The sequence below is a fragment of the Lagopus leucura genome, unplaced genomic scaffold (genome assembly GCF_019238085.1).
Source record: "Lagopus leucura isolate 7727_CA_CO unplaced genomic scaffold, USGS_WTPT01 Super-Scaffold_100001, whole genome shotgun sequence".
Lineage (NCBI taxonomy): Eukaryota > Metazoa > Chordata > Aves > Galliformes > Phasianidae > Lagopus > Lagopus leucura.
This window is the reverse complement of record NW_024962262.1, coordinates 98407986-98425708: the sequence shown is the minus strand read 5'-3', so window position 1 is coordinate 98425708 and position 17723 is coordinate 98407986. Positions and strand designations below refer to the sequence as shown.

Genomic DNA, 17723 nt, shown 5'->3' with positions numbered 1-17723 from the left:
ATGAAAGATGGACAACATTTTCCTAGCACTGACACAGCAGCTGTGAAATAGTAGGCCACTTCTGCCAGTGCAGATTTTTCATAAACACAGTGTTCAGGCTCTTGTTCATCGCTGGCAAAAATGCACAGCTAACGGTGGTGACTATGTTAAAAATCGTGTTTTGTAGCTGAGAATGTACTCTATTAAATAGTGTGATTGTGCTCTTTGTATCTGTTGCTGTTTTCATGGAAATAAATCGGAGGCATTACTTTCAGAGTGGCATGTAAATACATGAAGGGAAGGTGCAAAAGAGATGGAACCAGGCTGTGTCCAGTTGTGCCAACTGACACGGCAAGACAAACGGGTAAAAATCAGAAACACAGGAGGTACCCTCTGAGCACTGGGAAATACTTTTACTATGAGCACAACCAAGCACCAGCACAGGTTGACCAGAGAGGGGATGAAATCTCCAACCTCAGAGATAATCCAAAGCTGTCCAGACACAATCCTAGGAAAGTGGCTCTTGGTGACCTTGCTTGAGCCAAGGGCTAGGAGGTGGAACAGATGGACCAGACAGCCTCCAAAGATCCCTTCAACCTTAACCATTCTGTGCTTTACCTTTACTGTAAAAATTACCAAATTTGTTCTCTCTTAGCAGTATTGTCAATTGTATCTGTTGTGATTTAAACCCAGCAGGGAGCTAAGCACCACACCTGCTTGTTCACTCTCTTCAGGTGGGATGGGGAGACAATCAGAATAGTAACATCATGAGAACACATGTTCAGCCATGTCCAGGAAAGCAGAGGTTAACACACACGCAGTAGTTTCTGGAGAAGACATATGCCATCAGTCCAAAAGACCCTTCACCTTCCTTCTCCTTTACTCCAGCTTTTATTGCTGGGTATCACGTCATACAGTATGGGATATCCCTTTGGGCCATTTGGGCCAGCTGTTCTGGCTCTGTCCCCTCCCAGTTCTTTGTGCACTCCAAAGTCCCATTGCTGGCAGGGCAGCATGAAAAGCTGAAAGTCCTTGACTATGCAAGCAGCGCTTGGTAACAACTAAAAGATCAGTGTTAACATCACCATTTTCATCTAGAATCCAAAATACAGAATCAACAGAAGCCAGTATGGATAAAATTCAGACAAAACCATGACAGCTTCTAGCAGTACTATCAAAGCCATATAGATTTTGAAATGGACTTTAAAAGAAATGCCAGCTGAACTTGTACTCAATTCTTGCCCATAATACATTCCTTTAGATGAAATGTTACATCGTTTTGTAGTAGAGAGATATATCACACAAAGACACGCTGACTGGAAGAAATCTCTAGGTGTCATCTAGCCCAACCACCAATTCAAAGCAGGGTCTTGTGTTGGTTGTAACCATGTCAACCATAGCATTGTGTAGCCATTGAAAACTCCAAGGATGGAGATTTCTCCCATCTGAGAGAACCACTCCAGGGCTATATTAAGCCTCTCAGAGAGGAAAAGAAAGTTTTCTATGCATCTTATTTGTAACCCTCAAATTGCAACCTGTGGCCACTAACCCTTATAACACAATTCTTTCAGATGTCACCTGAAACTATATGTTCTAGGTCCCTCATCATCTGTTGCCATGTTCTGGACTCTCTCCAGATTTTTTCCATATCTTTCTAGAACTGAGAGACCATAAACTTGATCTGCAGATCATGCACTGACATAGGCCTGATACAGCTCAGTGTGACATTTGCCTTTTTTCAGTGAGGACACTGCTAGCTGTCGTTTAACTTGCCATACAATTGCAACCCCTGGGTCTTTTCCAGCAAAGCTGCTACTCAGTTGATCAGCCTATACAAGCCCTGTGATTAGCCCAAACCAGAAAGAGAATTTTACACTTCTTGCTGGCCTTCATGGGGTTTCTGTTGGCCCAAAAGGTCCCCCTGGATTTAAGCTTTATCATTTGTTGTGTTAAATGCTCCTTTGCATTTAGAACAAATATGAGGAGGATGGTCCATGGAACATTCAAATCCATCCAATCTTCCTTCAAACAAAAATGCTGTGGGACAGTGCCAAAATGCTTTCTCTCTTCTCCATTTCTTTATCCACATTATGTTCTGTGATAGAATGGCTGACTACCAAACTGTCAGAGAATTAACTTTCCCTAGTAAATTCATGCTAACTGTTCCCAATTACCTTCTCAGCCTTAACATGCTTGGAAACAAACTCTGTGAGGCCATATCCTTGATCTTCCCAGGGACTGAGTTAGAGCTGATCAGCAGAAAATTACCTGGATTCACTTTCTGATCCATCTTAAAGACATGCACAGTATTTAGCATTAGTATTAGCATTTTTCCCCCTAGTAATCAGTGACCTCCATCTACTACAATGAGTTTTCAGACAGACACTTGGCTCACTAGCATAGCCAACTCTTTCACCACCACTTGGTAATTCCTATCCCACGGACTGGAAAGCTTTCAGCTTCTCTCCGGGTTCATGAACCTACTGCTCCTCCACTGCTGCCTGGCCCTCTGCTTCCTAAACTGTGCTGATATGCACAGAGGCTTGGGGTCAGGCTTTGCCTGTGTAGACTAAAGCAAGTGTTAAGCACTTCATCTTATTCCATCTCATCCACCAATAGGCTATCTCTTCCATTCAACAATGAGCTAAACACTATATGTCCTTTGACTGACAGAATCTGTATTTATGCTCCTTGCTAGGTTTGAGTTTCAACTGAGCTTTGGCCTTTCTGCCATCACCCCAACAACCCAATGATGCTGGCAGATCACCTTTAAAGCCTGTTCCTCTTTATACATTTTGTTAAAAGTAGAACTATACTTCATGCAGCTTTGTGCAAAAATATGAATCATCTTCAATATAGCTCAAAAATGTATATATTCACTTTCAGAAGAATGCTTATCTAAAAAAAAAAAAATACAGGAGTATAGCACGGTTTCAAAAACTCATTTTCTATAGTGAAAAGGCAATTCTAAACTGAAAAAAAAATGAAATACAAGAGAACATTTCATCTCTTAGCTCAGCAATTAACTTTTCTCCATTGCAACTCTTTGTATATGATTCACAGAAAAGAGCTATTGGAAAATACATTCAAGTAGTTTAAGAAATTCCGATGAAAACCTTAATTCTTCCCACAAATCAATGCTCATTTGTTCTTTAAAAAGAGCTATTTTGACTTTCCTTGGACCCTTTCAAAACATGATGATTAAATATTTGTCTCTTTCAGTGCCAAATGTCCATGACATACCACATAATGGATTCCCCCCATTGCTACATAAAAGCAGTCCATTAAATCTACCTGGGAGATCTGTACCAGCTTTGGCTTTGCCCACTGTTGCGCTGAAGACACTCTCACCTACTTTATGTTTCATTCTATGGAAAAAAAATGTCCAGTGTGCTCATCTATCCTCCTACCAGCTTTCTGCATGCCATAGTAAGATGGCAGACGGCAAAGAGAAAAGTTATTACATATGAAATCCGTGTCATATTAAAGAAATACTCACTAGACCTCACCAAGCGGTTTGTACCAGTAAAGAACCCTGAACTCTATTTTACATATAAGCACACAGTGCCTATGAACATAAGGGAACAGTATCATCTTCATATTTGTTTCTTGAGAATTTCTCTTTGCCTTGACAGACTGCTGTAAGATTTGTTCTCAGAAGCTTAAAGTATCTCAGGTCTGCACTTACTGAAATATAAACCATTTACTGACTATTATAATGTACGGATTCAGTGAAGCACAGCAACAGTAAAATGAGTTTCCACTCAAAAATATGAGCTCCTGAGAAGAGCAGTGAGTTCTTATGCTTTATCACCTTGATGCAGTAAATCTTTAGTTATTGCTGGCTTATGGTCTAAATTTGGGAACAATTTGTTGTTTTGGTTTTTTTTTTTTTTTTTTTGCTTTCAAATGACAATACTGCTGAAATTCAGGGGCAGGATTTCAAAATCCTGAAGTATCTTCTGAGTTAAACACTGGGATTTTCTGTCTAATTACAGATTATATCATAATGCCTTTAACTTATCATAACACTGCCAAGACACCTAATTTACAGATTATTTTCTATACACAGTTTACCCAAATATTCCCACTTCTGCAAGCTTCTGAATCATCGGAACCGCAGAACAAAAATGTACTTAAAATAGCAAGTTCAGACAAACCAATGAAGGGACAAAAGGAGCAATGATTCCACCAACACGGGAAAACATGGAGCAGGCACCCATTCCAACATTCCTAAGAAGAAACAAAAAAATCATTAATTAGTCACATTTGCACATGAAAAACTAAAATTTTAAAGTACAAGAAGATAGAAGTGCAGGAAAGGGTTTTTAAAAAAGACAACAAAAAAGTTTCACTCATGATTCTGGCCATATCAACTGGAACAAAAAGTGAAATCTAAACGAAAACACCTGAAAGAAGGAATGAAATCATATGCTTTGTATCCTGAGAAATGCACAAATCCACTGCACGTTCAGAATTCTAACATATGCATACATTTAAGATGACAAAAAAAAGAAAAAAAAGGTGTGATTTCAGTCATTGCATCTTATCTCTTCCTGAAACTCTGGCTAAATTCCTTTATCCAAATCAGCAGATTCACCCAACAGAGGAGAACAGCTTTACAGGACAGTTTCAATGATGTCTAGCCACTAACAGTGATAGCTGGCAAACAAATACATGTATTAAAAATTGCACCTGTATAATAGATGCCTTTATCTACTCAGTCACCACAAGCACAGGGAACTTCTGCCTTCGAAGCGCCAAATTGCTTTCACAAAGCTTACTGACTGGTTGCATCTTCAACATTGCTTGTTGAGGAAGCACAAATACCAACAATTGTCTGGTTTATAAAGCACTGAAGAACCCACAGATGTTGTTGGTCAGCAATACTACCGTTATCCTCATTAGTGAAGAGAAGGCTGTGAGAACACTAAGCACCCAAAAGGTCTGTTTTATTATTATGGAGAATACAGTTACTCTGAAGAGAACACTGCACATTTGAGGGAGATGGAGGTGAGGATAAGAGAAAAGAAAGTTCAATACATACAAGGCCATACAGGTAATCATTGTACGTTAAGCGAAAATCTCAAATGAAATGTAATTATTAGAAAAAGAGAAGTAACAGGTGATCAGGGAAAAGAACCAGAAAAATGAAAATCTTAAAATTAACTTGCATTACCTGATCACTGTGGGATAAAGTTCTGACGTGTAGATGTAGACAATGTTAAATGCAGCACTGATTGTCAGTTTTCCCAGCAAAGAAAGTGAGCGACTGTTCACCACTGCAAAAACTCCAGTATCTGATAGAGAAAATGTGTCACTTAGGTTCTTTTGGAACAGCCTTTCACTTGGAGAGATACCTACAAGTTGCATGTGTATTTATACTGACAGCTCATTTGGATAATGGAGATACCCCAAAAAACATCATTTCTTGGAATTACTTCAGAAACACTGGAAAGGAGTGACTGTTGTGATTAAAGTGGAAGTGTAGGACAGAATCCAAAGATGAGTTCAAACCCACATTTTTTCCAACAAGATTTTCTTAAGATCCTAGGGAAATTGCTACTTATGGCTTAGCTTCTGTGGCTTTTAAGTACAAGCCTACTGCACTGACAAGCAAAAATTCTTAGGCTTTTGGGTAAGGAGTTTTGCAACTTCTTACTAAGTATTCCAGAAACAAAAGGAAACATTTACCTTTCTTTTTAGGAAGAAACATGACAATAAGACAAGCCAATCCTCCCAGGAACAGAAACGCGCTCAGTGTTCTCTTTCGACCAAACCTGGTGTCCAAAAAAGGATAACCAATGAAGCTTCTACATTCACCTTGTCTCCATTTGCAGAAATATCAAATGCTATCACCACAAACACCCCCTCTCCCACTGCTTTAAAAATTTTCTGCTGCTCTCAACAAAATGAGCACTGAGAAGTCTTCATGCTGTAGCTCACAATCTCAAGGATTTTTATTTCCTTCCCACTGTGTGCATGTGTGTAAAGCTTCTCAAGAGACTTTGGAAAAGAGATTGGAAAGTGAATTACACACACACAAAAAAAGTAAGACAATGTCTGGAGTACAACAGCTCAGGAAAGGGCTAAGAGTCAGAATCAACAGCTCTGCTCTTACGCTTCTGCAGCAGCTGTAAAATTACATCACACAACAGTTTCAGCTGCTGAATTTAGTTGTAGCATCTTTGACCTAACAAAATGGGAGTTACAAGACAGGTGGGAATCATGCCATCTTGTGTCAGGATAGAGTCAGCACAGCTAATTCTACTGACAATCATCTTTATCTTTGAGCCATACAAGAATGAGTTACTGAGCAACAACTTAAACCTTATTGGAGGTGAAGATCTACCAGCAGCACTTTCAAATAAAAAATCATTTCTCAAGAGAATATAATGAACTGGAAATAGGAAAGCAGAAAGTTCCATGCAATGTCTGTGGGCTAGGAGATACAATTTGAAAGAAACTTGTATTTTATATAAAAAAAAAGAAAATGCTAAACACATTAATAGAATTTCATACTTACCATTTTTGGTTAATCAAGTAAATACAGATTGGGTATGCTGGGATTTCTATCAATCCTGATAGGGCTAAATTGGCATAAATGTTTCCACCTAAATCACCCACATTAAGGGTAAGACCGTAATAAACCAAGCTGCACACAAACCTGTAAAAGATAGGGGTGAAAAAATAAGTAAAATCAGAGCTGGAACTTTGTCAGCCATATCAAAGCACTCATCTGGTACAGTGTAGTATCAATTTATATATAGTGTTTTAGATAGCAGGCCTTTTTCTACCTTCCTCTAATTTCTACATCCTGGTCCAGTTCTATCCATTTCCAGATTCTGATTTTCATTTCTCTTTTGTGACCCTGAATGAATTCTCTACAGAGAAAAAAGGAACACATTGCCAATTCATTCTGCAGTAAATCAACAAGGCAATCTCCTAATTCTCATTTACAGAACAGAAAATTGACTGTTCTGCACTAAATATTTGGAAAAGCAACAGAAGTATAGACTTACGCTGACAGCTGAAAAAAAAAAAAGTCATTTGTTTTTTTCTTAATACCTCTTCCCAAAAACGTGCATTATAAAAGCATCTGGATGAACAGAACAAACCAAAATAAGTAATTATCCAAAAGTACATTTCTGCTAGTGACTAAAAGTAGTGTCTTAGGTTCCTGCTCTATACTACAGCAACTGCTAGCACTGGCAACCTCAGGTAGCACTTTCTTTTAGGAAATACGCATTAAATAAGGTAGGCCACCAACCTACTAACAGGCTCCTAAAACACAAAACACAAGAAATAATCCAAATGATTGAAAGTATGGATGCGTAGCATGGAACCAAAGAGGATGACAGCATGACTAATCCCAGCAGCCTTTGAGGGCCAGGAGGGAATATACAGCTCTCAACAGCTCTACGCCTCGAAAAGCACAAGTGAAACACAAAGACAAAATATCTCAGAACTAAATTGTAAAAATGGCTTAACTTTAGAAATATACTGAGGAAATACTACAATAGGGACCCCTAAAAATAAAGGTTGAGACAATGTACAACGTGCAGGATTAGCCGATTCTCAGCAGCACATTCCCTCTAAGAATCAAAGCAAGACAGCTGGGCCTACAAAGTATCTCAAGTACCAGGTGAACATCATGATTAAGGTGCGTCCCAAGAGAACCCTGTATCGGAAGAGGTCCAAGAAACTGCCAGCTTCTCTGGGGCTCCTCTCAGCAGGGAGCTTTAATGAAAAAGTGTGCTTCTGCTTGCGGTTCTTCTTTGCAATGAGGTAGAGGGCATCTTCTGCTTCACTCAGCCGGCCTTGTGAATATAGCCAGCGGGGGGACTCTGGAATAAACCTGTAACACACATTTTTTTTATTTATATATAGAAATTATATATATTGCAGAGACAGCTTGAAGGCTTTTCTATTCTACAGTGCTGGGCTTGCCTATGGAAATAAGGCTGAAATAGGTTTCAGTATAAGATAATTTCTCAAACAACCCTTCAGGTATACAATGCATTTACTGAGACAAAGTACATTGGAAATAAAGGGAAAATAATTCGTATGCAATTTAGGTAACAAAAAATTGTGTGTACATGTATACACACATATATGCACACAACAGTATAAATTACAATATCCTTAGGATTCTTCCTAGTGGAATTCAGAATCAAAGACGCTCCACGTTATTAAAAGTAAAATGTTGTACAATGTTTACTAGCTGTCTTCTGTTCCTCACGTTCCAACATTTTCCCTCTTTATAATTAAAAATAATTATAGTAATCATTCTTCTAATTCTCTCTTGTAGATAGCAAGGCTGTACAAAAATAATCATGCTCTTGCACTTCACATACAGCATCCACTCAATAGGTCTGTAACTCCAATACAGCCTACAAAAGAATTTATTATTCTCAGATTCCCAGAACTAATTTAAACTTCTGCACAGTCTTAAAAAGGATCTGGCAAAAGGCTGAAGTGACATTTTTTCCTGGAGCAAGTGTTTCTGTGCTTTTAAGAAGAATTCAGAAAATAGTATGTTTCCTTCCCCATAATAAAAAAAGAAATCTGGTAACTTTTCATATAAATAGTCATTTTTAAGTAGCGTAGGTGGGAGGCAGTGTGAAATCTGGGAATGAAAAATTCTTATTTACAGTAAAATGGGCCTCTGAGCACAGCTCTGAAGTCCCAAGCACAAAGTACTTAAAAAAAAAAAAAATTGAACAGGTTATCTGAACATTAAAATAAATTGCAAAAAGCCCTAAATATCACCTTATGAAGTTTTGAAACATCAGAAATGTCAAATATGCCTTTCACCTCATAAACAGCCTTTAACATCTTTCCCTGAGTTATGCTGCTTTCTTTGAAAGGCTGTTTTGACTTTAGCAAGAGGGTACTTACCAAAGTTAAACAGATATTGGAAGGAAAAAGCCTTAAATTGGAACTGCAGCTAAACTTCATTTCTTATCAGTTGCTGATATGAAGAAAGATATGACAGAGGAAGAAAACACTGCACCACTGCACCTCATACCTTTCAGTGCTGAACTCCACAAACAAAGATCCTAGCTACTTTAATAAAGAAGCCTTTTTCCAATTCTTTCCTAATCAAATTTTTTGAAAAAAAAATCAAAGGAAGCTGCCCATTTGCACGTCACCTTTAAGAATGTGCAAACAATTTTGATGCAGTTCTTTCTACGTAAGCAGAATTAGAAGAGAAATAAGTTATCACATAAGCACATTTCTGTATCTTTTATGACGTGTTACACAGTATCTTGTAGCATACCAGAGGACAGTTTGAAGAATCTAACACATAACAGTGAAGGAGTAGGATGTATACCACCTCAAGACTAGTCCAATTTACAGTACTAACGCATATACAATGCAGCATACACTTGCATTTTCAGATACTGCAGCATATAGTAAGCACATAACACGAGGTGGCTGAAGCTGAGAAAAATATCTTAGTTACAGCACTTCATACCAGCCTAGAGAAGCTCCTTGACCTAATTGTATTTTCTCTCATTACTGATATCTTCCTCGAAGTTCAGTAGTTCAACTACTTACAGAGAGAGAAGAAAGACTACTGTTCCTTCCAGGTTAACCACAACAGCCAGAGTCCTCCAGGAGCGGATGAAGTACCCTAATAAAGCATACTGGGCGATTCCCACAGCAAAGAACAAGCCACCAATAGATCCTGACACACAACAACAACAACAACAAAAAAAAAGAACAAAAACACCATTATCACTCTATTAAAGAACACTGTTAAATCCTAACACATGGAAATACAGAAAATAATTCTTCACTAAGAACATTTCACTCAGTAGCACAGACAAACACAAAGCTATTTAACCAAAGAGAATTCCATCCTTCACCCACACAGCACAGATGCATTGCACCTAATTACAAACATCAAGACAAGTCCAAAAAGCATCCTTTTACATCCTCTCACCTAAAGCCCTGTACAGAATTAAAGTGTAAATATGTTCCAGTTTACCATGTATAAAAAGTAGTACAAACAACTGTGTGGTGCTTAACTACCTGCTGGATTAAACCACAACACACAGTCTCAATTCCAGTGGATAGAGCTCAGCTAGCATAAACAGTGGATAAGTTTTAAGCTGCTTAACACCCACAGGGGATTTGTTTCAACTTGAGTACCTTAGTCAGCTTGGGTGATGTAGAAACCTGAATGGCCAAGTTATCTACTGTGCTTGCCTAAAATACACATTAAATAAAGCAGGACTCAAAGATTGTGGTTACACAGAAAGCAGAGATAACTTTGTAAATGCTTATTAGTTTTGGTGTGTCTTGTGCAGTATGTAAGACTGAAATCCGTAAGTTCTGACAATAAAGACACCAACACTCAACTTTTACCTGCTAATGCCCAGTAGGCAGTACCCACACACTCATTCAGTAGAACAAAGGCCACCAGTGACATCCCACCATTCATCACCCCTACCAAGAATCGAGACACAGCAAAGAATTCATATGAGGGTGACAATCCATTTGCAATGGCAAACAAGATGTCAAGGGCAAAACCTGGAAATAAGAGGCAAAAGGTTGAACTTCAGGAAAAGGTAGTAAAATAGAAGTGCTTATCAATGTCTTTACTTGACATTCACTTGATGCCTAAGCAATCAAATTCAACAGCTATAAAACATGGCTACATTTCACAGATATGGGTAGAAATACAAGAACCCAGTCAATACCATAAAAGGAAGAACACAAGGAGTGGTTTCTGATACCTGATTTGCAGTACTAAATCCCCAAATTCAATTCATAGAAGGCAATTTTTCAAATATTTAAAATTACTTCCTGGCTCCTGTTAAGATGGTTTCATGTTTATGTTCACACAGAAACCCCAGGCTAAGCATATGATCAAATATCTCCCCTCATTTCTGGAAAGTACTCCATATAGATTAGAGAACCTTTATCAGGGGATAGTACATGGGAACTTTACACTGCATTGCAGATTCCTTTTTAATCAGCTTTGAATTAATGAGATTGTTTCTTTGAAGGAAAAAAGTGCACTGTTTTTGGTTCTACATGCTTATCCATCTACAAAAAAAACCAAACATACACAAAACACAAAGTTCCAAATGCTTGATTTAGGGAGAGTAAAAACAACAAAAAAAAACTTTGTGAATTTTAAAGTGATGATCCCAAATACAAAAAAAAAAATAATCATGCAGCCAAAAGATAAAAAAAAAATTTACAGAAGGTTATACGTATAAGAATGTTGCTAATTAATTATTAGGAATATTAATCACTTCTGAGCATGACAACCATCGCCTGCACTTGTTTTTTTAGCAAATATAGTACAATTCCTAAATTCAGAACATCTCCTTAGCACTCAGGTACAGATTGAATAGTAGAATATTAATTTCTGGTCCCCAGAAATATACTGGAAAGACAAATCTGTACTAAGTTGCCAGAAGAACTGGGCTCTTGCCACTCATTTTCAGAGATCCAACACCTCTACTTCATTCATTTTGATTGTTTACCTGGAAAAAGATCATTACTGTTACCTGTGAGATAGATTTTCTTCCTTCCAAAGCGATCTGAGAGCTGGCCAAAGGAAATTGCTCCAACAAACACACCACTGAAGTAGAAAGAACTGGCAGCACTGACTTTGTATGATGTGTTGCCAATTAAAAACCACTGGATGGAGACAAAAAAGGAGAATTCAACAGAGTCAAAGTGGTTCACCAACAGCTAATAGTTGGAGGGGGGTGAAACATACTTTCAGGAAGATAAAACTGCCTAAATCTCCTAAGCATTCCAGTCGGTCTGTCATCACACAGGCACTGAAACAAGTGCTTTCTTCCAAATTCTCTGGAGACATAGTAACCAATTGCACAGCTCCCCAGATCAAGTACAGTCTTTGATTCTGAACTCAAGAATAGATACCTCATGGGATATTGTAATTTTGCAGCCTTTTTCCCCCTCTCTTACTTTTCTTGCCTTTTCTCACATCAAAACTACGAGCTTAAATATATGTAGTCCTACCTCTTGGCATTTATCACTGCAGGGTGTGGGAATACTACACGAAATTAAGCATTGTGATTCGTGTCCAGAAATATTTCTCTCCTCCTTATGAACAGTTTTGTCACTGTGAAACACTTTGGTAGCTTTTGACAAGTTTTCTGGTATTGCTCATCCTTCTATTTATTTTTACAGTCCTCTTTGTGCAACTCCCAATTCTTCTCTATTCCAAACACACACCTGATCTTCAGATGTTCTTACAGACCTAATGTTGCCTCATAGATCAGCCTGGCAGAGAAAATTCTTTCTCCCACAACACTATACAGTTAAATTATATCATGTTCTCACTGTTCAAAATGCATTTCCTTTTTTATTCTAAAAGCTTCTAAAAGCTTATATGGCATTCTTTTTATTTTCTGCTTCTCTTTTGTCTTGAAATCATGTTTTCTTTCAGTGATACCAGTTTTTTCTTCCTGGGCAGGTAAGCTGGTGATTATGTCATTATCCCTGTAATAACAATCTAATCCTCTCTTCATAATCTCTTCCCCTACCAAAACCCTATTAGATATCCACTCTAGCCAGGCTTATATTATTTCACATCTCAGCTACGAACTACCTTGCCATGGAAAGAGAACCATGCAATTAAGTCTCACCAAGACTACAGGACTAACAAAATATAATCACACAGAAGCTCCAGGAGAATAACTTGCTTACTCTCAGTACACGCTTCATCAAATTGCCACTTAAATGGTGAAGCTTTTACTGACATGATCAGCAGTAGGGTGTCAGGACTCTGACAAAATTATCTTCTGAAACTAACCAGGAGACCTCAGATCAGCTTGTCTAGATTTAGAAAAATAATTCACAATAAAGTATATCTCTATAATAATAGCATATGATGGGATTACACTTCACTTGAAATAACATGGACAGCTGTTTTGTAAGAGCTACAAGAATTATTCCCCAATTTTGGTAGAAGTGTTGGAAAAAAAAAAAAAACCCACAACGTGATCTCAGTGATATTAGATTCTCTCTGAATCATTCAGAGATCAAAGCATAATTTGATTGTGGTGAAGTAAAATTTGTTCAGATGTGTTCTGCAGGTTAATCTCAATGACTAAGATGACCTTTAAAGGACTTGAGATTTCTCTTCTACAGAGAGGATATCACACATCTTTTGACATCAGATTTTTCATTGCAAGTTTGCAATAGTCACATAACTAGTAAATGATACAACAAGGTACACATTAAAAATATCCTCCTGAAATGTTGAAAAAAATTCTCTACACGCCAGTAGAAAGACTGCATAGTGATCAAAAGCCCCAAAATAAGATCAAGTAGTTTTTGAAGAAATGCACTGAGATCTTTATAATTAACCCCATTTTCAAGTGTATGATACACAGGGTTAAAGTTCCGAAACAAGTTTATCTCAGGAAGCAACAGGATTTTTATATATGTGGGCCTTTACTGAAAAGTTCAGACTCTGCTCTGAAATTCTTTAACATACAAGATACCTTGGGATACATTTTTATGTTGTACTTTAAGTTCTTCACCCGCATTTTTTCACCTGTGCAGCTAAGATGCACAAGAATCTTCACAAAATTTACATCCTAAGGCACTGCTTGGCTTCAAAAAACATGTCTGACTTGTCAAGATTAAGAGAATAAATAATTACTGGAAAACTGAAAACAAAAAAAGTGAAAAGCTTAGACAAAATTTAAAGAACTGACAATTGGCTTTAAGTTATGCTCAAAGAAGCCACTGTCCATTAGGATTTTAATTTCAGTAGAGGCATGAGCACTCATCCTCTTTATTATCAGAATAAGAAGCAGTACATGTTGTACACAATTGCTTGATACTGTTCCAATACTGGCAGTTATTAATATGCTCATAACCAATAAAGTTAAGTACTTTATGGAACTAACTCGAACAGCATTAATACATTTGGACAATAGCCACAAATTATCAAGTAATGCTATGTTGTTGAACTCAGCTGTACAGAGCTAAATTCAGACCTTACTCAGACAGGGCTCTTGCACAGAAGAACAACATTAATAAATATTGTAGGCCTTAGCAACGGCAGGTGATGCACATAGCACAACATGAAACCTGGAATCATTCCTCTAGAGACAGTGACTGTACCATGAAAGAAGACACTGATAAAACATAGAGGCCACAGTGACAAAGCTGAAGATTGTTTTGGGACAAAACAGATGAGGTTGCCTCATACATCTTGCTCCCCATTGCCCATGCCCTCCATCAAGTTGTAAAGAAACAGCAGAAGCTGCTTTCTCTCCAATTCCTTCACTTCTTCCTAATAACAGGATGGATTCACTGCACGCATCTGTCTTACCAAGGAAATTGCAGATGGCAGATAGGAAGAGCTTAAGGCATATACAAGATTTTAAACACATTAGTACAATATCATGATCCTAACCCAATGGTGGAACCAGGCTATCTGATCCAATACCAACCTTCCACATGGAAAAGGTGGGCAGTTTTGATGCAGAACATTGGTTGAGATTTGCACTGCAAAGCAAGGCAGTTAGGATAGGAATAGGTTACTTGTTCTTTACCTGGAAGAAGCACCCGCTTCATTTGCTACTCAAAACATGCATTAGTACAGGAGAAAGAATCAGCAGCACCATCAGCTTTCCTCCCCACTCTGTCAATGAGATTTACTGCTCACACACAGGGCGACAAAACCCATTTCAGACTTACCTCAGAGACTATTGATGTGAAACTGCTGCTGAAGTGTACGTGCTTATGAACTTCGCTGCCATTGGCAGTAAGAAGCCATTCCCCAAAGGCTCTCTGCTCACTCGCTGACTGGTTGCTATGGCTCTGGTTAGCAAAGAGCAATTCCAGATCCCAGTGGTATGGAGGAGTTGCCCCCACCAGTGCAATGAGGATGGCTTCAGTGGCCACATAGAGCTGGAAAGAGAAAGACATCAAAGATGCTAAACATACATGCAAGTAGTACTTCCCTTACAGCTGGATCTATTCAGCATTTAAATAATCCTATTTTATATTTTCCTTCTGCCACTACAGCAGATTGTATGTTACAAACAGTCTCCATCTATTCAACATCACAAAGCAGAGAACTAAAACTTCACCAAAACAGTTCTTGCATTTCTGACTTGCGGAATATTTGAGAGAAAGGAAGTTCCCCTTCAGTCAGAAACCACCCCCAAATGTCACACACAGCAAGTACAGCACTTGCATACTTAAAGAATTGTTAATCAAAGAATGGCTTGGAAGGGACCCCAAGGACCATCAAGTTCCAACCCCCCTGCCAAAGGCAGAGTTGCCAGCCCTTGGGTCAAGTACTAGATCAGATTGCCCAGGGTCTCCATCCTCCGGGGATGGGACATCCACAACCTCTCTGGGAAGCCTGTTCTAGAACCTCACCTCTCTCAGTAGAAACCTTCCCCTGACATCTAATATAAACCTTGCTTCATTTAGTTTAAAACCATTCCCCCTTGTCACATCATTATCTACCCTCCATTTCCCTCACATTTGTAAACTCCCTTTAAATGTTGTGGGGAGACCTCATTTTGGCTTTCCAATCTTTTCCTTTCCAGGCTAAACAAGCCCAGTTCCTTCAGCCCTTTGATCATCTCTGTGGCCCTCCTGTGGGCCACAAAAAGCTTTCCAAAAGCTCCGCATTTTTACTGTTAGCAGCCTCCTCCAGATGTGGTCTCACAAAAATAGAGGTGGGGATAATCACCTCACCTGCCCTGCTGGCCACCCCTCTTCTGATGGAATTCAGGATGCCATTGGCCTTCCAAGCTGCAAGCACACACTGCTGGCTCATGTTAAGTTGGGCTTTAACCAGGACCCCTAAGCTCTTCTCAGTAGGACTACTCTTAAGGAGTTCTTCTCCCACTTTGTACACATATCTGCGATTACCTCAACCGAAATGCAAAAGCTTGCACTCTGGTTTGTTGAACCTCGTTAGGTTCACAAGGGATCACTTCTTGAGTTTATCAAGGTCCCTCTGGATGGCATCCCTTCCTTCTGCTGTATCAACCCCACTGCTCAGCTTGGTGTCATCAGCAAATTTACCGAGGGTGCACTCAGTCTGATCATCACTCATTACCAGGACACAGAGCCATTGACCACAACCCATTGACTGTGATCTTCCAAGCAATTCCTTATCAGCTGAATAGTCCACCCTTCAAATCCACATCTTTCTAATTCAGAAATAAGGATGTGGTAGGGGACCACGTCAAAGGCCTTGCAGAAGTTCAGGTAGATGACATCAGTTGCCTTCCTTTGTCCACTGATGCCATCACTCCATCACAGAAAGCCACCAGATTGGTCAGACATGATCTTCCCTTGCTGAAGCCATTCTGGCTGTCGTGGATCACCCACTCATCCCTCATGTACCTTAACATGTCGTCCAGGAGGATGCATTCCATGATCTTCCCAGACACAGAGGTGATGCTCACCAGTCTGTAGTTTCCTGGGTTTTTCTTCCTCCTTTCTTGAAAACGGGAGCTATGTTTGTCTTTTTCCAATCCCTGGGGACTTCACCTGACAGTCAAGATTTTTTCAAATATCATGGACAGTAGCTCAGCAATCACAGCAGCCAGCTTCCTTAGGACCCTGGGATGCATACCATTCAGCCCCACAGACTTGTACACATCCAGTCTCACGAGTTGGTTTCAGACTTCCTCTGCCCTTACAGTGGGGTGGAGCTTGCTCCTCCAGTTCCCATCTAGAGGTTCAGAGATGCAAGAATACTAGTTGCCAGTGAAGACCGAGGCAAAGAACTCACTCACTCAGAGATCTCAGCCTTCCCCATATCCGTTATAGCCATTTCTCATTTAGCAGAGGAAGTGTGCTCTTTGGCCTATCTCTTCCAACCTACGTACCTGGAGAATCCCTTCTTGTTGTTTTTAACACCTCTCACCAAGTTCAGTTCCACCTGTGCCTTAGATTTCCTAATCCCATCTCTACAAGTTCAGACAACATCCCTGTATTCTTCCCAGGTGACACATCGATGCTTTCACTACCTTTACTTGTCTATTGCCCTCAGTTTGACCAGCAGGTCTTTGCCAAGCCATGCTAGTTTCTTGCCTTCCTGGACTGGTTTTTTCTTATTGAGGGATGAAAGCTCTTTCACTTCCAGAAAGGCATCCTTAAATAGCAGCCAGCTTTGTTCCACTCCTCTGTCTCTCAGGACTTCTTCCCAGGAGGCTTCATCCAACAATTTCTTCAACAGCCTGAGGTTCAGGGTCCTGACTCCACTCTTTGCCAGGCCTGCATTCCCTGAGATCACAAACTCAACCAGGTCATGGTCTCTGCAGACCAGGCTGCTTCTGATCTTAATATCTTTAATAACCTCCTCTACATTGGCAAGCACCAGGTCTGCAATGCTTCACCTCCAGTTGGTTTGCCCAATACTTGAACCAGAAAGTTATCGTCAGTGGACTCCAGGAGTCTCCTGAATCACTTAAAGCTCACTGTGCTGCCTTCTCAGCAGATATCCAATTATCAGATTAATGCCCAAAAAGTCTTTAAAGCAAGTTCGTTGCACTGTTTTATTCTCCCCTTTTACCTGTGTTATTCATTCCTTTAATTTGATGTTTAGAATACATCTCAATTTCATATTCCCACTTACACCAATTTTTTTCTGTTAACCTGTTTCACTCTTAAAAAGAGACAGAGGCACATGTGAATATATGGATACTTTTAATATTTATACACCCACTCAAGGCCTACATACAGTAACTAATAGCTGGTTTTGT

The 17723-nt window shown here is 39.3% G+C and overlaps 1 protein-coding gene across 1 annotated transcript in view; it reads right to left on the bottom strand.

The window, feature by feature from the left end:
• SLC22A15 (solute carrier family 22 member 15) overlaps positions 1-17723 on the bottom strand; it is a 37618-nt gene that overhangs the window by 10438 nt on the left and 9457 nt on the right. Inside the window, exons 2-10 of the mRNA XM_042868085.1 lie at positions 14689-14901; positions 11511-11643; positions 10357-10521; positions 9544-9673; positions 7622-7837; positions 6506-6646; positions 5674-5759; positions 5159-5279; positions 4140-4212 (exon numbers count right to left, since the gene is read on the bottom strand). Of these exons, the coding sequence (XP_042724019.1) occupies positions 4140-4212; positions 5159-5279; positions 5674-5759; positions 6506-6646; positions 7622-7837; positions 9544-9673; positions 10357-10521; positions 11511-11643; positions 14689-14901 (1278 nt within the window). The remainder of the gene's footprint in view (positions 1-4139; positions 4213-5158; positions 5280-5673; positions 5760-6505; positions 6647-7621; positions 7838-9543; positions 9674-10356; positions 10522-11510; positions 11644-14688; positions 14902-17723) is intronic.